Source organism: Bipolaris sorokiniana, assembly GCF_000338995.1.
Source record: "Bipolaris sorokiniana ND90Pr unplaced genomic scaffold COCSAscaffold_1, whole genome shotgun sequence".
Lineage (NCBI taxonomy): Eukaryota > Fungi > Ascomycota > Dothideomycetes > Pleosporales > Pleosporaceae > Bipolaris > Bipolaris sorokiniana.
The window spans coordinates 574557-589991 of NW_006911895.1; the positions used below are offsets into that span (position 1 = coordinate 574557).

Below are 15435 nucleotides of genomic sequence, written 5' to 3' on the forward strand. Positions count from 1 at the left end.
TGGGATGAGAGGCTTATGAACGCGGATTGCCTGTGACGCTGCTGCGCGTGCTTCTCCACGCTCAAGTCGAAAAGTGTGGGGGAAGGTGCAAGTGCTCTCCAATCAGTCGTGGCATTGCCGGGAAACTCCGTGTATATCTCATCATTTAGCCATACACATACATACTTTACATGGGCTCTGGTGCCGCCTCTCCCTTCTCTCACTCAAGACGACTCGTCGCAAACCGCCCCAGCACAACACTCCACGCGCCGTTACCTCGGCCGGTTCATCGCCGTCCATTAGCGTCATAGTGGGGGCGTTCCGCAGCTTGAACGGGGGGACACCACCACCGACCACAGCACTTTGGCGAGCACACAGCGACAAAGGCCGTTACGGCCTTGAACAACTGCCATCATGTCGTGGAAGCGGAGCGAGAGGCTGATGGAAACCATCAAGGTAGGCAACCCACCCCACGATGCCATCACAGCTAATCCTCGCGTAGCACTACAGCAACTTTCCGGCGACTGGTCCGTATCCTCGAGTCTTGCTGTCAAGTGTCTTTCTAATTCCATTCCAGGCGTGTCCCTACGGCAGATGGTGCAGTTTGGCGAGAAGCCATCGACGGGAACCCTTTTCCGCGCGTCACAGTTCCTTTCTGAAGAACTTCCCATACGGTTAGCACATCGCGTGCAAGAGCTCAACGATCTCCCCGATGGCCTCAACGAGATGCCATCCATTTGCAGAGTGCGCGATTGGTACGCGCAGTCATTTGAGGTATGTGCAGTGGCGGCTCGCTGAATAGCTTGACTCACACAGCGCTAGGAACTCGTCGAACTGCCACGGCCACAACTCTCGAGCGAGATCAAAGAACGATTACTGAAACCAGCGAAAAAGAGCGGCGACAAGAACTTGATGAGTAAACCGACACAAAACCCAAGTATCAGAACTGGACAGTACCGATCCGCACCAACATCGAATGGAAACCACAATGGCAATGGCAACGGTAACGGAATCACCAAAGAAGTCAAGGGTGCAAGCCGGAGATACTATGTCGCTGCAGACGACGGCCAGGATTGGCCACCAGAGCTCGGCGCATACAATAGAAAGTTTGCCGATACTTTGGAGAAGATCAAACGGCGGCATGACAGCGTCGTTACTACTGTCGCGCAGGGCATCCTCGAGTGGAAGCGCAAGAGGCAACGGATGCACATTGACCACAACATACAGGCTTTCCTGGACCGTTTCTACATGTCACGTATCGGAATTCGGATGCTCATCGGCCAGCACATTGCCCTCACCGACCAACGCTCACGGAGTGATCCAAACTACGTTGGTATCATATGCACCAAGACAAACGTACAAGAACTGGCACAAGAGGCTATTGAAAATGCGCGCTTTGTGTGCGAAGATCATTATGGATTATTTGACGCTCCAAAGGTGCAGCTTGTGTGCAACCCCGGGATCAACTTCATGTACGTGCCTGGGCATCTGTCGCACATGCTCTTCGAGACTCTGAAAAACTCGCTGCGTGCTGTAGTAGAGAGACATGGGCAAGAAAAAGAGGCATTCCCTGTGACTAAAGTCATTGTTGCAGAGGGCAAAGAGGATATTACGATCAAAATCTCGGATGAAGGAGGTGGTATTCCTAGATCGTCGATTCCGCTCGTCTGGACATACATGTACACGACTGTGGACCAAACGCCCAACCTGGACCCAGATTTCAACAAGAATGATTTCAAAGCACCAATGGCTGGTTTCGGCTATGGCTTACCTATTTCTCGGTTATATGCACGATACTTTGGTGGAGATTTGAAGTTGATCTCGATGGAAGGGTATGTTTCAACATAGCTCGGCTCCTTTTGGCAGAAAAACGGCTTGAAACTGACTCGTTTTGACAGCTACGGCACCGACGTCTACCTCCACCTCAACCGCCTCTCTTCTTCCTCGGAGCCTCTGCAATAGCAATTACCTGTCATGAGGGGCGGATGGACATCGAGCGAACTCATCCGATCATCCCGAGGAATGGCGCAGGGTAACGGTTCGCGCAAATACAACCCCTTTCTGGCTAGCAAGGCTATGAAGTTGAAGTTGAGCGGCCAGGTTAGCAGGGAAATCAGTGAGAGACGGCAAGTAGGCGATGCAGAGGACATGTTTGCGGAGAAGGGTGCTGGTGAGGGTGATAAACCGTGGTGGCGCAATGTCGGCATGGAAGAGGGAATGTGAAGTGGACATAGGAACGTGGCGTTTTGTAGACCTTTGAAGGGTCAGCTTGGAGACACCATTATGAAGAGATGGAGGCAGTGGCGCGCGTTCTTCCTTGTTGTTGTTGTTGAAATCAATGTAAGTAACTGGCGCGCTTGGGAACGCGTATATGAGGTGTTTGGGCATACATTGAAAAAAGGAAAAGAATAGGGGGAGGGGGTTTCTGGGAATTCATTCGTTATGAACCCCATATATATCCCCTTAGGCCTAGGGAAGAAACAGGTTACGAACGCAAGTATCTAATGCAACGAGTAACGTGCCTCTTTGAATCTGGTTGTATCCAGAGTAGAAAAAGTCGTGATGTGAAGATGTATATATGTACATGGCTGGGTATAAAGCTGTTTGCAAAAAAAAAATCTTGATACGGACCCCCTTCTCCTTCTCCTTCTCTGCCCATTAAGTCGTACCTACTGTCCCACTCCCGAACTCACCCTCTTCCTCATCTTCGCAATCTCCCTCTCCTTGCCCTTTCCACTCCTCCCCGGACTCCCCAGGCCCTCCCCATCGCGACCCTGCTGCTGCTGCTGCGACCCCTCCCACTCATCCCGCCAAACAATCGCATCCTTCGCACACGTCTCAAGCCCAAGCAGTACATTCCGATAATACGCCCGCGTCTGCGTTATACTCTATCTCACTCGTCAGCCAAACCCAAAAGCTCAATCTTCCCGCGATGTCGAGGAAAAAGGGAAGAAAGAGAAGGAACAACGAACCTCATTCCTCACCCCCGCAATCCACATAATCATCTCCTCACTCTCCAGTATCCCCGCCGCCTCATCGCGCCGCTGCCTCTCTTCATATCCCCACGCTCTACTCGCTTGGGCTCCTACCGATTTACCAGCACTATTGCTGCTACTACTGCTACTACTGATGAGATTGTAGTTTTTGCCTCGCGCTTGCAAGTTGCGGCGCAGGTCTTCGTCTTTTTTGGTGTGCGCGCTGCGCGGGTCGAAGGGAGGTGGAGGACCGCGTTGGTGGCGTGGGTGCGATGGGGATCCGGCGTGTGGTGTGACACTTGCGGGGGATGGTGCGGGTGCAGTGGGTGTTTGAGTCGAGTGTGAGGCGGGTATGGGGTCTAAGATGGAGTCTGAGGCGGAAGCATGGTACTGATGCTGCTGGTGGAGCGCAGGGTAACCCGTGTTTGTAGTTGGTGGCAGTGACATTGTCGCATTGCTGTGAGCTATCCTTTTTTTTCTACTCCTCCGAAAAGTGTATAGGGGAGTTTGTGTGTTGGTGTCCGGCGTTGGTAAGAGTAGTGGCAGGAACAGTAGTCGTTTGGTTGTGGAGGTGAAGTGGGGTTGCGGCACAGCCCGTTGCTGCAATGTCCGCGGGAGAGGCTGAGATGGGAAGGTGGGCAGTACGTACCGACACCTAGGTAACGGAACACATCTACCTTTCTAGAACGCTGATCATACTCTTATTCAAACACATTTGTTTATATTCTAATTTCCACGCCAAGAATGAAAACTCGGTACACGAATTTCTATTTAAGTGTTGCTGTTTATGATACCAATTGTCTGCCCTCCCAACGTTACGGTCGCAAAGTTGACTCCCTCCAATCTATACCCATTACTCTGAGTGCTTGCCGTCTAATAATGTTTTGACCCAAACCGCTGAAATGCCACCTATCCCATATGCCTCAACGCACACGCCGATATAGCCAACGTACAATCGATCAAAGACCCCTCGTTCGTCTATAGTGTTGTTGACAGCTATTTACTAGCCCCTTCATAACGCGTCTCCCAACATTTACTCCTGGATAATGCGGACTGCAGGCTTGTCCAGGAATTAGAAGAAATGAAGCTATGTGCTACCGTTTGCCGGCTGATGCTCGGCCTTGGTACCCTTTCCTCGCCAGGTACTGACGGCCGGTATGTCGGCTTTCAATCTTTCCTCCTGTGTCGAGTACGCCTTTGGTGTCAATTTTATCAACGTGTGCAGAGGCACTTCCATCCAGGGGCTCTGTTCCTGCGGTACATTCATGAAGTAGGCGTAGATGCATCGCAAAATGGCTTGATGTGTAACAATCAAAATGTTCTCGCTGCGCTCCAGTTCCATAATAATGGGTTCGAGTCGAATAACCACATCGCGGTATGATTCTCCACCAAGATAGCGGTAGTTGTACTTGTCCTCATCACGCTGTTTGAAGTCTTCTGGGTATTTTTGCTCGATTTGCGCGTACGTAAGTCCATCGCAGACACCGGAGTCGAGTTCGTCAAGCGCCTTCCACTCCAACTTTTCAAAAGGCAAGAATCGTGCCGTTTGGATTGTTCGCTTTAGGGTCGATGTCCACACTGTGAGCTTGCGGCCATCGCCGACCGACTTTGCGACGAGACCTGGGAGCGCATGCGCGTAAGCGTCGCCGCGGGCTGAGAGGTTTGCGTCTCCTCCAATCTGCCCTGTGAGGTTGTATTCCGACTCGCCGTGCTACTGTAATCAGCATTGGACTCCAGATGTCGTGGTGCCAACTTACTCGTGATAACCAAATAGATCGTGGTTTGATGTGCAGGTTCATCAAGTAGTACACAACTCTACTCTGGAGGTAGTCCTGGATCTGGTTGATAATGACTTGTTTGCCAACGTTGATGAGCTTGACATATGTGAGGTCACGCTCATCCTCATCAATTGTCTGGTAAACCTTTTCGTAGTTTCGAATGCGGTTACGGAAATCGGCAGCAGCAGCCTCAGGGTCCTGGCCAACGTAATCTGGAGAGGTTGTCTTCACTTCCAAAATGTTGCTCATGATGAGTTCCTCATCGTCGCATTTGGACTCGACAAAGAGCGTCTCGATATTGTCCGCAGTGCATCGTTCCTGTATCCATCTTCGTCGACTCTTTGTAGAGTTTGTCGCATCGAGGATCGCGACCAATCCCTTGCCCTCGGAAAACCACTTGCACATGTCGTTGACAGCTGCTTCGGCGGCTGCTTTTCGGAGGCGCTCTCCTTCTGGGTTCGATGTGTCGAAAAATTCGGCCGAGGGGTTAGGGGTTGCAGTGCGACGATACTGCCCAACGTTGAACGTCTTGGATTTGATCGATAGCCAATGTAGGTAGCGGACCACTACGAAGTACTTGGTCAGGGGGCGACATGCGCACATGTGAAAATGGGACATACCTTTCTGTGCAATCAAGCTCTTGCCTCGCGCGGGCAAGCCGACCATGACGACGCATATCCGAGTGTCTTCAGCCTGTATACCAGCACCGTTAGTCTTTCTGCTTGGCCGTACGAAATCGCCGGCAGGCACAGCGCGCATATTTGGCGCATATATTCCATTGGTGTCCGTCATGTTGTGCGGCGAGTCCAGCTCCCTAAGATGCAGTGACGAAAAAAGGCGGGCAGGGTAAGAAAGAGAAGAGGAGGGTAGAGAAAAGCAACAGGTCGGAATCTAGCCCGAAGGTGTTCCGATGGCGCAGGGACGGAATGCGGCTTTTTAACCAGAGAGGCGGCAATGACAAGTATTGGGCGGTCAAGGGGAGAGGCTCCCGAGCGGCAGATCGTTTAGTGGTGGGTTTGGGCTGAAGCAATAGCGGTAAGGGCGTGGGGTGTTGTGTTGCAGAATCGTGAGCTCGGTCCGGCCATCAAGAAGCGAAAGGACGATGGATTGACGATTGACAGCGATTCCCCGCATTCGGTGCCGTTGTCCTTCTTTTCACCAGCAAGCGTTCGGATTGCGGCTCCAGACTAGCGGGCGCAGTGGAGCAGACACTGCTGCGAGATTCTCATTCGACAGCCAGACATTTTCGTCTGCAATCGAACCCGTCTCCCCGGACGGACGGATGACTGTTATGACCATTCCAAAATGCACGATTGCTTGTGCTTCGCGATGCGTACATTGTTGTCGGCCAGCGCCTCGGTCTGCTGGCCCTGTGCCATTGGCTCTATGGCTCCAAACAGTCGCGCTGCCACGCTCTTTTTCTTTGGTCGTGTGCCATGATGCCATAGTCCTCTGCGCCATGACGACAACGGCTCCAGTCGCATGGCTAGGGGTAGTCCAGACACATGCCTTAAGCCGCCGAATGCCGGAACGTCGCAAAGAGGGTGAAATTTCTTAACCAAGTTCATGCCAGCCATGGCAAAAATAGGCCGGAGTCATGGTGGCAGCCTGCAGTCTGCCCAAGGAATACGAGCTTACTTACCGTCGAGATGGAATAGGTTCTCGTATGGCCCATTTTTGTTATCAATGCAGCACAATCTCACTATGGTTGATAATGCTGTGGCGTGGTGGCGCAAGCTGTGGGACAGGTTGGCGGGGCAGTCTTCTTGGGTCTGGCTGCCAGAGGGATATTGTGCACTCAGTAGGTAGTTGCTTTGCTGCGTGTTCGAGAGTTGATGAATGGATCCTCGCCTCAAGACAGCCAAGTGTAGTATCTAGGCTCACAAGGCCCGGTTGCCTTATCTGTGCTCCAAGCAGGAACAGCTCACACCGCTATCGCCTTCAACTTGCATGTATGCGTGTGTAATCCCGCGGGATGTGTTTATCTTCCGCTACCCAAACCACGTGCACAAACGCCAACACCAGGTCAAATCACGCTATAAATATTTCAACATGACTGCAAACGCTACCAGATACTTTTTGTTTTTATCTTCGTCTTCTCAGTATACCCAATTAGCAAACACCTCTTCAGATTGTCGTAAAAATAGCAACGCAAACTTGTTCGCCTTCGCTATGTGCAAATCCTGCGCCAAACTCGAGCATAAAATAAAAGATGCGGGTATCCAGCAATGCTCAAACTCAACTGCATGCTACAAAATTCCATATGCCATAAAATCTGAGACGGCCGTTATATGTCGAGAGGTTGCGCCAACTCGATTGAACATCAAGCATGTAGTCTTGCCATGCCATTAACCCTGCAGGAATCAACAATCCCACTCTTGAGAGCGAGCAGTGCAGCGCTGGCGTCTAGTCGGCGTTTCAATGCTGCTGCTGTTCGGTCCTGTCCTCGGCTGCCAATGCCTTCTTCTACCCATCGAATCTTATTGATCATGAAGCTTAGACCTTCGTGTCCCTTGCTCTTCCTGCTCGAGATTCCATACTCGACTGACCCCGTATACTCCTGAAGCTGCGGCAGAATGACAATCTCAATCTGCAAATCCATGTCGGCGGGCGGGGTTACAGGCGCAGCGGGGAGCTTGGTAAGGACATCTTCGGCGTCCGATGGGTCATTGGGCGCAGTGATGCGTGGATCGAGCATGGCAACGTCGACGGTGTCGTCCCACTCGCCACGGATCCATCCCGAGTGAATAGCAGCAGCTAGAGGATCGGAATCATCGCGGTATACACGTGCCCCCCAGAGGTGCCTTTCTAGTACGATATGCTGGCGCTGCCGTGGCTTCAGATAGTATCTCGGCACTCTGATCGTGAAGGTACAGTTGATAGGATTGACGTCAAAGCGCGGCAGTCGCTGGGGTTTCGAGGCGTAGCCAAATTGATCGTCCAACGATGAGTTGGGTTTTGGCAATTCGGTCTGAGCCTGGTACAATTGTGACCCAAGATGTTTTCGAGGTCGCTTAGCGGCTTCTTCCAGGATAGGTTGTATATCGTGAATCTTGATTGGTACTGCAAGTGCCACAGGCATAGTCGGGCGGGGTGCGTGATGGTGGTGGTGGTGATGATGGTGGGGATTCCCCTGAATATGGTGGTGATGATGGACAGATTGGCCGGGACCTGCTTGGGGTAGGGGCGTCGGTCGGCCGTTGAGAATCGCTGTCGTCGGTGTGGGTAGGCCTTCGTCATCGGGCTTGTGTTGGTGATGGTGATAGTGGTGGTGATGATGACTGCTAAGTTGTTAGCATGAACTTTGCAAAGTAGCCGAAAAGGGGGAGCGGCATGGTTGGCTTACTGGTGAGGCGGGGGATGATGATGGTGGTGATGATGCTTATTCCGTTTAGCACCACGAGAGCCGAACGGGGTTCCTCTACCATCAGGACTGTCCACGTCAAAGATACCCTCCTCATCTTTTGCTCGCTTTGGCTTCTTTCCCTGCTGAGAGCCTATTCTTCTCATCATCTCACCATTCTCTGACTCGAACGAACCCTGTCCGTTTTGTGGCATTGGACTTCCCCGCGACGGTGTAGACGATCCTAAACCACTGCCCAAACCTGAAAACATTCGGCCAAACTCACTCTTGATTCCCGGGTCTTTGCCAATTGACAGGGGTTGTCCTTGGGCACCCTGGACTGCTTGCGGCAATGGAGAGGCGCGACCGGTTCGTCTGCTTGCCTCGAGTCCGAAGCCAATGTGGGACTTGGAGTGTTGCATAGCCTCACCCATCTTCTGAGGCTGGTCGTACAGAGACCTCCCTCCGGAAGACAACGAGCGAGCAAGTGGCTCAGTTCTGTGGCGCTCCATGGTGGTCGGGTCCGAGGTAGGAGGAGCATGGTACTGCTCTACCACACGGTGCCCCAGGTGGTCCACACTGCGGCGGAGCATCTCCTCGGAGGTTTGCGCGCCATAGCGTGCAACTCCCAGCATGGCGGGAGGATATGGGCCGTACGTGCGGTGCAATGGTGGAGGCTCGTCTTGTCGTCCATCGTGGGCAAGTTCGCGGCCAGAGCCCGTTGGTGCTGAATGCCGCCACAGGTGGCGCGGGGGTTCCGATGAGCCAGAAATGTTGCGATGCTCTTGCGGTGGGCTGAATGCAGATTGTGACAGGGGATGTACGGTCGCAGCCCTATCTCTCTCGGGTCCGCTTTGGCTGCCGCCTGCCAGGAGCTCAGCGGCATTTGGCCTTGCATGATGCGACTCGCCCAACGTTCGTCGCCGCTCTTCGTGCGGACCATATGCATCCCGCCGACTCCCAAACGCGTCGTACACGACCCTGCCCTCTTGATCGTTGTTTCCTGGAGGGCCATTTGGCTGGCTGTTCGGCCGAGGCGGGACGTTCGCAGCGGATTGGCGGTTTGGGTCTTGCGCGTAGAGACGTTGGCCAGGAAAATTCATAGGCTTGTAAGGCGGAGCGTTTGGTGGAAGTGAGTGGCGGCCAGAGTCAGGCGAGGCTTGGTTGCTGTAGGACTGGCCAGGTGATGCCGATGAATAAGGGTGTGCATCAGAGGGGCGCGAGGTGTTTGCTCCATACATGCCGCGCTCGGGCGTCTGCTGGCGGCGAAAGGGCGCAAAGTCTGATCGGGGGCCCGATGGCAATGCGCGACGCGGCGAGGGCGGCTGCATGCTGTGGCCGTTTGATGGGGGCGCGTTTGCGGAGGGCGATGATGGCGACTGCGTTATTTGGATGGGGGCGCCTGTGTCACCCCCGCCACCGATCAGGGACGAGATGGCCATGCTGGTGCCCGGTCGCATTGCTTGTCCTAGGCCTGGGAGCTCCCTAGCGGCAGCAAAGTTGGGAGGGTATTGCGAGCGCGGTGGTTGAGATGCATGGGGATGCTGCTGGGTGGGCGAAGATGGAGGAGGCATCTGCGGTCGCGCATAGGATGGAGGCGGTGGAGGGTCGCGAGACGGGCCTTTGGTGCAGAGTTAGCTCGAGCAGAAGCTTGGAGGGGGGGGTGTGACTAGGTGCGGGCAGGCGGGGGAGGGCAGTAGTACCGTAGGGATGGGGAGGACTGGCGCCGTTCAGCGAGCGTGTGCGGGCAGCGTCGAAGGCATACGGGGCGGGGGGAGGATTATTATTATTTGGAGTGGTCATGGCTGGCAAAGGGCCCGGCTGGACGTGATGAGTTTCATAGTGAATCGGTCGCGCTAGAGACATGGATCAGCACAAGCTTGGACGGTGAGTCGCGACTTTTCTAAAGAGGCTTAGAGGCCCGCCGATCTTGCATTAGCCAGGAGCCACATGTGCGGAGTGCGCCATGAAATTCGCCAGACCCATGCCCGCTCCACCAAACAACTGGCGCGCACCAAGGTGCGCAGCTCAAATCATTGTGTGGCTCGGGCTGGAAGGCTGCGACACTCCGTCAAAGGCAACTGCTAGCTGGGAACCATGGCCTGTCGCTGTGTGCGCTACAATGGACGGGCGACAGGCGGTGAGGTGCTTTTTCGCAATTGACGTGGCATGCACCCTGTCCCTGCAGGCGATGCCTTTGGTACATGTCGTCTCTTTGTCGAATACCCACCCCACCCGACCAGTTCTCAGCGATATATGTAGAGGCTGCGTCGAGGATTGCAGGCCAGGGGAGCCATTGTCCATGCGCATTGGCGCGCTCTTGGAGAGATGGGTAGACAGTGATCCGTACCTGTGTTTGACCAAGCTCCCTGGGCGTGCCCCTCTCCTGCCTGGCCCTGGGGCACGTTGTTCCCTCCCGGCCGTGTTTGGCTGCCATGGCGAGCGTGTTGCGGGACTGAAGGGTAAAATGCATCGCGACGAGAAGTCGGCTTTGGGTCGGCGGCATGGGGCGCGTGCGAAGGTTGTTGCGAGGGCGAAGAGGGAGGATAGGCGGGATAGGGCTGGGAGGAATGCGGGTGGTTGTTGTTCGTGGGACCATCTGGCGGGCGTTGGAAAGACGGCGGGTGGTTCATTGTAGGCTTGGGCTCATGGGCTCGGCGGTACTATGTATAGCAGCAATGGAGGGGCTTTGCGAAGACAGAACGACAGGGTCCGCTCTGTTGATCGTCGCGCGCAAGAAGAGAGGGTGCTGCCAAGAAGGGAGGGGAAAGATGGAAGAGGGACCGAGGATAAGCAGGTAGCAGAATGAAGAAGTGGAGAAGAGGGAGACGACAAGCTTAGGCATAGGCAGCAGAGGCATCGGCACCAGCACCAGCAAAAAGGTCGAGCATGCGAGGAAACGAGAAAGGCGCAACGGACCCAAGCGCTGCCGCACGGCGAGAGGGCCGCTAGTGCTAGTGGCTGCATCCCTGTAGGCGAGCAGGAGGCCGAGAGAGCCCCGCATGTGCGTGCATGCTCTCCTACCAGGGGCCCCAGCCCACGCCCGCTAGCTGGCTATGATGTGGTGGCAGCAGTAGCAGCAGCAGCATCAAATGCAAACCATGTGCCCACACCCGCCATCCGGTGGATGATGCGTACATGTCTACGGCCACATGTGTGCATGTGTATGCACATGGCAAAACGCCCTAGGAGCCGTCTCGCCCTGGTGGGTGGGTGTGGTGGGTGCATGCCATGGCGACTCGCGCACAAAAAAGAAACGTCGATGCAACCTCGGACCAGCAGGCCATGCATGCTGTTCCTGAATGGTTCCCAGACCGCCAGATGCCAAGCCACATCGTCAGCTGCAGCCCTCACCACCACTACCACGGCCACGACCACCATTCACCCACCACGCCCGTATCCGCTCCACGTGCCTTGTAGCCCTCTCCCCTCCGCAGTCTGTGTATGCGTATGCATGTGTGTGATATGTAAAGTGCCACCCCCCCCCCCCTCGCAAATACATGTCTCTCCTCCCCATGCCTGGCTCTCCTGCTTCCTCCTGGGCCCTCTATCGCGCCCGTCTGCGACAGGTCTTCCATGGCGCTGATCCGCGAGTGTGTGCGGCTTTTTGGTTGTTTGGTATGCCTCTCCGCCCTGCTGCAATCTCCCTGCATGTCCAATATCCAACCTACAGACACCCCCGCTTACAAGCTCTAGGCCTCATCAACAACGTCCTCTACGTAATCATTCTCTCCGCCGCCCTCGATCTCGTAGGCCCCAACGTCCCCAAGGGCGTCGTCCTCCTCGCCGATGTCTTACCCTCGTTCCTTACAAAACTATGCGCTCCTTACTTCATACACAAGATCCCCTACCATGTTCGCATCGTCACCTTTGTCGCCCTGTCCGCAGCCGGCATGCTCATCATCGCCCTCACCCCGCCCTTGCAGGACTCGGCTACAATCGCAATCAAAATGTGTGGCGTCATGATGGCCAGCCTTAGCAGCGGGGGTGGCGAGCTTAGCTTCCTGGGCCTCACTCATTTCTATGGCCACTTTGCACTGGCTTCCTGGGGCTCCGGTACGGGCGGTGCGGGCTTGATCGGTGCGGGCGCATACGCCATTGCCACAAACACACTCGGCATCGATCCTCGCACAAGCTTGCTTGTCTTTTCCTTCTTACCCCTGGTCATGATCTTTAGCTTTTTCTTTGTCCTCCCCCTTGGCCCACTTCGCGCCAGCACCAGCAAGCATGCCGAGTACGAAGCCATCGACGATGAGGAACCAGACGCCGAAGACGAAGAAGCAACAGAGCCCAGGGAGCACGATGACCTGCTCTCTTCCTCCATGCACTCGGCCTCGGGCCGCACCTTTAGCTCCGCCAACAGTAAGCCTGCTAGTAGTGCGCTGAGTAGCTTCCAGGCCAATCTGAACCGTGCAAGAGGCTTGTTCTTTCCTTAGTAAGTAACCCACCCCATGTCACATAGTCACTTGCGACTGACACACTCCAGCATGCTGCCTCTTCTCCTCGTCTACATTGCCGAGTACACAATCAATCAAGGCGTCGCACCCACCTTGCTGTTCCCTCTCGAATCCTCCCCCTTTGATGAATACCGCTCCTTTTACAGCACATACAATGCGATCTACCAGGTCGGTGTCTTCATCTCACGCTCTTCAACGCCTTTCATACGCATCCATCATCTCTACCTTCCTTCTTTTCTCCAAGTCGGCAATCTCATTCTGCTCACGCTGCACGCCATGTTTGCATTCATCCCAAGCTACTACATTGTCTGCATCATCATATTCTGGGAAGGTTTGTTAGGCGGCCTGGTTTACGTCAGCACATTTGCTGAGATAACCGACAATGTGCCCAAAGAGGACCGGGAATTCAGTCTGGGTGCGACAAGTGTAAGTGACTCGGCTGGCATTTGCATTGCTGGCTTCTTGGGTATGATCGTCGAGGTGAGTCTCTGTCGCTGGCAGGTAGAGCATGGGAGAAATTACTGTAAACTGCAATAGAACTGGACAGTATAGATTGTTGTTTTGCAAACTGTTCTTGGGTTATCCTCTTTTCTACAAAATTCCTCTTCCTCTGATTGTTCCGTTGTACCCATCTGGCCCTGCTGAACCACAATTGATGAACCCGCCTCGTCCTTTCCCCCAACAGTTTCAAAACCAAACTGCGTATTCACTCACACCCGCTCTTGTCCGCATCACCAATCACACAGTATCAACATCACTAAGCAGCACTTCAAACACCGCAAGGCATATTCATCCCACGCCATCTGTAGCCACAATGTCACTTCCGACTCCAGCCAGTCCAACAACCAACAACGCACCTCCACACCCACACACACAACAACAACAACAACAACAACAACAACAACAACAACAACAACAACAACAACAACAACAACAACAACAACAACAACAACAACAACAACAACAACAACAACAACAACAACAACAACAACAACAACAGCAACAACAACAGCAGCAACCGAAGCAACCGAAGCAAAAAAGACTCACCGCGCTTCAAGCCCCTAGCCTCCATCGCCGAAGTCCCCAGCCTAGCCTCCACCTCCGCCCGCCCCTTCACCATCGCCGAACTCGAAAAAAACACCCCCATTCTTCTTCACCTTTCCCACCACGGTCGTATGCATTCATCTCCCCAAAATTCCCCAAGAAAGAACCCCCAACCCCCCCCCCCCCCTCCACAAAAAAGAGAGTAATAGTTTTAGTATATAACGAAAAAAAAAGGCTAACACGAGAGAATGATTACAGAAACTTAAAAATCACGGTACTATCCAAGTTAACAACGCGTCACACATGAACGATTTACTGTTTTGGTACCGGTTCCACTCGGGCGAGTACAGTGATGCTGAGATCAAGGGGTTGGTGTCGACGCTGAATGTGGGGCAGACGACGATGCTGAGGGAGGAATATGATAGTGCGTGGGTTGTTGATGCGAGTTTGAGGGAGGGACCTGGAAGGGAAGAAAAAGGAGGGGAGGGGGAGGAGGGGGGGAATGAGATGGAGGTGAAGGAACAAGTGCAGGGGGAGTAGAAGGGGACTTTGTTTATCTGTCTAGAAGGGAGATTGGTAGGAGGAGGAGGAGGAGGCTGCTAAACCAAAGTTTAGTGGGGATGTTGGGGTTATCGAGCATGCTGGAAATGAGTCACTACACCATTCTCTGACTTGTAAACCAGTCACTTTAACACTACAACCCCGCCAAGTCATATGCACTCGAACCACTCCCTAATACTTGCATAAATCAAGGTGGTAGACGGTAATGAATTGCTCTTTTTCCGAGACTCATCTAAAATACACATCTCCCTTCCCTCACTGTCCATTCACCGTATGCACAGACATACACATACACACACTTATCAGCTTACAAAGCCTCGGTGAGGAGCTTGTTCATCTTGGCCATCTTGTTGGCGACAGACAAGTCAATCGTGCGGTCGGCAATCTCGACGATAAGTCCACCACGGATCTCTGGGTTGACCTTGGGCACAACCTTGAGCGTCTGGCCGCTAGTTACGTATTTCGAATTCTTGATGGCAGTCTCAAGGCGGCTGATTGTCCGGTTGTCAAGGGGCTGCTCTCTTTGTCAGTTATTATATCTCATTAACACCATCTCTCTCCCACGTCCATCATCTTCGAGTTTGGGGCACTCTCCGATATCCAGGAATTTCTACGTACCGCAGCGCTAGTAACAGTAAGTTCAACCTCACCACGGTGCGCACCCATGAGTACACCAAACTTCTCAACAACGCCCTTCAGCACGCTCAATCGGTTGTTCTCAGCGAGAGTGTTGAGCAGGTTCTTGACGATGCCCTCCTTGTCAGCGCCGCCAATGTGCTTCTGGAGCTCTTGGACAATCTGCTGCTTATCCGATACAGACAGCGAAGGCGCGTGGAGGATGTCGTTGAGCTTGGCGTCCTTCTGGAACACACCCTGGAGGTTCGACAGAGACTTGGCTGTGGGCTCGAGGGCGTTGGTCTTTGCCGCCGCGGTGTACTAACACACATAAATGTTAGCCAAGCTTTCCTTTTCTCCCAAAACTTCCCCATTGTTTCCCTTCGTTTTGCATCCTCCCAACCATTGCTAAATGGCCAATTGGACTCGTGGAAGTCGTACCAGAGCGCTCGCGTAGGTTCCGTCAACGCCGAAGAGGGCAACCGGGGGCTTGATGGCAGAGCCAGATGGGGCGGCAGCGGCGTAGCTTCGAGTGGCGGCGTAGCGGGCAGCAATTGGGGCGCGGGGCGCACCGGCCCGGAAAGCGGTGCTGAAGGCTCGAGCTGTAGACATGGCGGGTAGAGAGGAGATGGATTGCGGAGATGGGGGGCAGCTTTCGGGATCGCGGGTTGCTGATGAGGATG

At 54.0% G+C, this 15435-nt stretch overlaps 7 protein-coding genes across 7 annotated transcripts; 3 read left to right on the forward strand and 4 right to left on the reverse strand.

The window, feature by feature from the left end:
• Positions 1-393: 393 nt before the first annotated feature.
• On the forward strand, positions 394-1941 carry COCSADRAFT_78141 (uncharacterized protein; the record flags this gene model as incomplete). Its single annotated transcript, XM_007696372.1, has 5 exons — positions 394-435; positions 482-506; positions 557-753; positions 802-1811; positions 1878-1941. The coding sequence occupies 5 exons, from the start codon at positions 394-396 to the stop codon at positions 1939-1941; spliced, it is 1338 nt and encodes a 445-aa protein (XP_007694562.1).
• A 707-nt stretch (positions 1942-2648) lies between these two features.
• COCSADRAFT_58197 (uncharacterized protein) lies at positions 2649-3158 on the reverse strand (the record flags this gene model as incomplete). Its single annotated transcript, XM_007696221.2, has 2 exons — positions 2649-2867; positions 2952-3158. Coding segments are annotated over 2 exons (426 nt in total), but the record flags the coding sequence as incomplete, so codon positions are not given.
• A 528-nt stretch (positions 3159-3686) lies between these two features.
• COCSADRAFT_31919 (uncharacterized protein) lies at positions 3687-5845 on the reverse strand. The gene is made up of 3 exons (XM_007695962.1): positions 5353-5845; positions 4712-5298; positions 3687-4665 (listed from the first exon to the last, which is right to left on the reverse strand). Exons 1-3 carry the CDS (start codon positions 5522-5524, stop codon positions 4042-4044), a joined length of 1383 nt encoding a protein of 460 aa, XP_007694152.1. The 5' UTR covers positions 5525-5845; the 3' UTR covers positions 3687-4041.
• Positions 5846-6699: 854 nt separating this feature from the next.
• Positions 6700-10861, reverse strand: COCSADRAFT_31920 (uncharacterized protein). The gene is made up of 4 exons (XM_007695963.1): positions 10426-10861; positions 9779-9931; positions 8079-9696; positions 6700-8013 (listed from the first exon to the last, which is right to left on the reverse strand). Exons 1-4 carry the CDS (start codon positions 10706-10708, stop codon positions 7056-7058), a joined length of 3012 nt encoding a protein of 1003 aa, XP_007694153.1. The 5' UTR covers positions 10709-10861; the 3' UTR covers positions 6700-7055.
• A 729-nt stretch (positions 10862-11590) lies between these two features.
• Positions 11591-13069, forward strand: COCSADRAFT_76023 (uncharacterized protein; the record flags this gene model as incomplete). Its single annotated transcript, XM_007696373.1, has 3 exons — positions 11591-11693; positions 11772-12510; positions 12562-13069. The coding sequence occupies 3 exons, from the start codon at positions 11591-11593 to the stop codon at positions 13067-13069; spliced, it is 1350 nt and encodes a 449-aa protein (XP_007694563.1).
• A 244-nt stretch (positions 13070-13313) lies between these two features.
• On the forward strand, positions 13314-13998 carry COCSADRAFT_176979 (uncharacterized protein; the record flags this gene model as incomplete). The annotated part of the gene is made up of 2 exons (XM_007696374.1): positions 13314-13611; positions 13973-13998. The coding sequence occupies exons 1-2, from the start codon at positions 13347-13349 to the stop codon at positions 13996-13998; spliced, it is 291 nt and encodes a 96-aa protein (XP_007694564.1). The 5' UTR covers positions 13314-13346.
• A 446-nt stretch (positions 13999-14444) lies between these two features.
• On the reverse strand, positions 14445-15364 carry COCSADRAFT_155373 (uncharacterized protein; the record flags this gene model as incomplete). The annotated part of the gene is made up of 3 exons (XM_007696375.1): positions 14445-14651; positions 14756-15073; positions 15194-15364. 3 exons carry the CDS (start codon positions 15362-15364, stop codon positions 14445-14447), a joined length of 696 nt encoding a protein of 231 aa, XP_007694565.1.
• Between the last annotated feature and the right edge of the window lie 71 nt (positions 15365-15435).

What these genes read in the sequence shown, in the direction of transcription:
- COCSADRAFT_31919 (XM_007695962.1), bottom strand. Translation starts at nt 5,524, where the DNA reads ATGACGGACACCAATGGAATATATGCGCCAAATATGCGCGCTGTGCCT. An exon ending in GAGCTTGATTGCACAGAAAG is followed by an intron (nt 5,299 to 5,352) that starts GTATGTCCCATT and finishes AGTACTTCGTAG; the next exon opens with TGGTCCGCTACCTACATTGG. An exon ending in GATCTATTTGGTTATCACGA is followed by an intron (nt 4,666 to 4,711) that starts GTAAGTTGGCAC and finishes TGATTACAGTAG; the next exon opens with CACGGCGAGTCGGAATACAA.
- COCSADRAFT_31920 (XM_007695963.1), bottom strand. Translation starts at nt 10,708, where the DNA reads ATGAACCACCCGCCGTCTTTCCAACGCCCGCCAGATGGTCCCACGAAC. An exon ending in GGGAGCTTGGTCAAACACAG is followed by an intron (nt 9,932 to 10,425) that starts GTACGGATCACT and finishes CCATGTCTCTAG; the next exon opens with CGCGACCGATTCACTATGAA. An exon ending in CATCATCCCCCGCCTCACCA is followed by an intron (nt 8,014 to 8,078) that starts GTAAGCCAACCA and finishes ACAACTTAGCAG; the next exon opens with TCATCATCACCACCACTATC.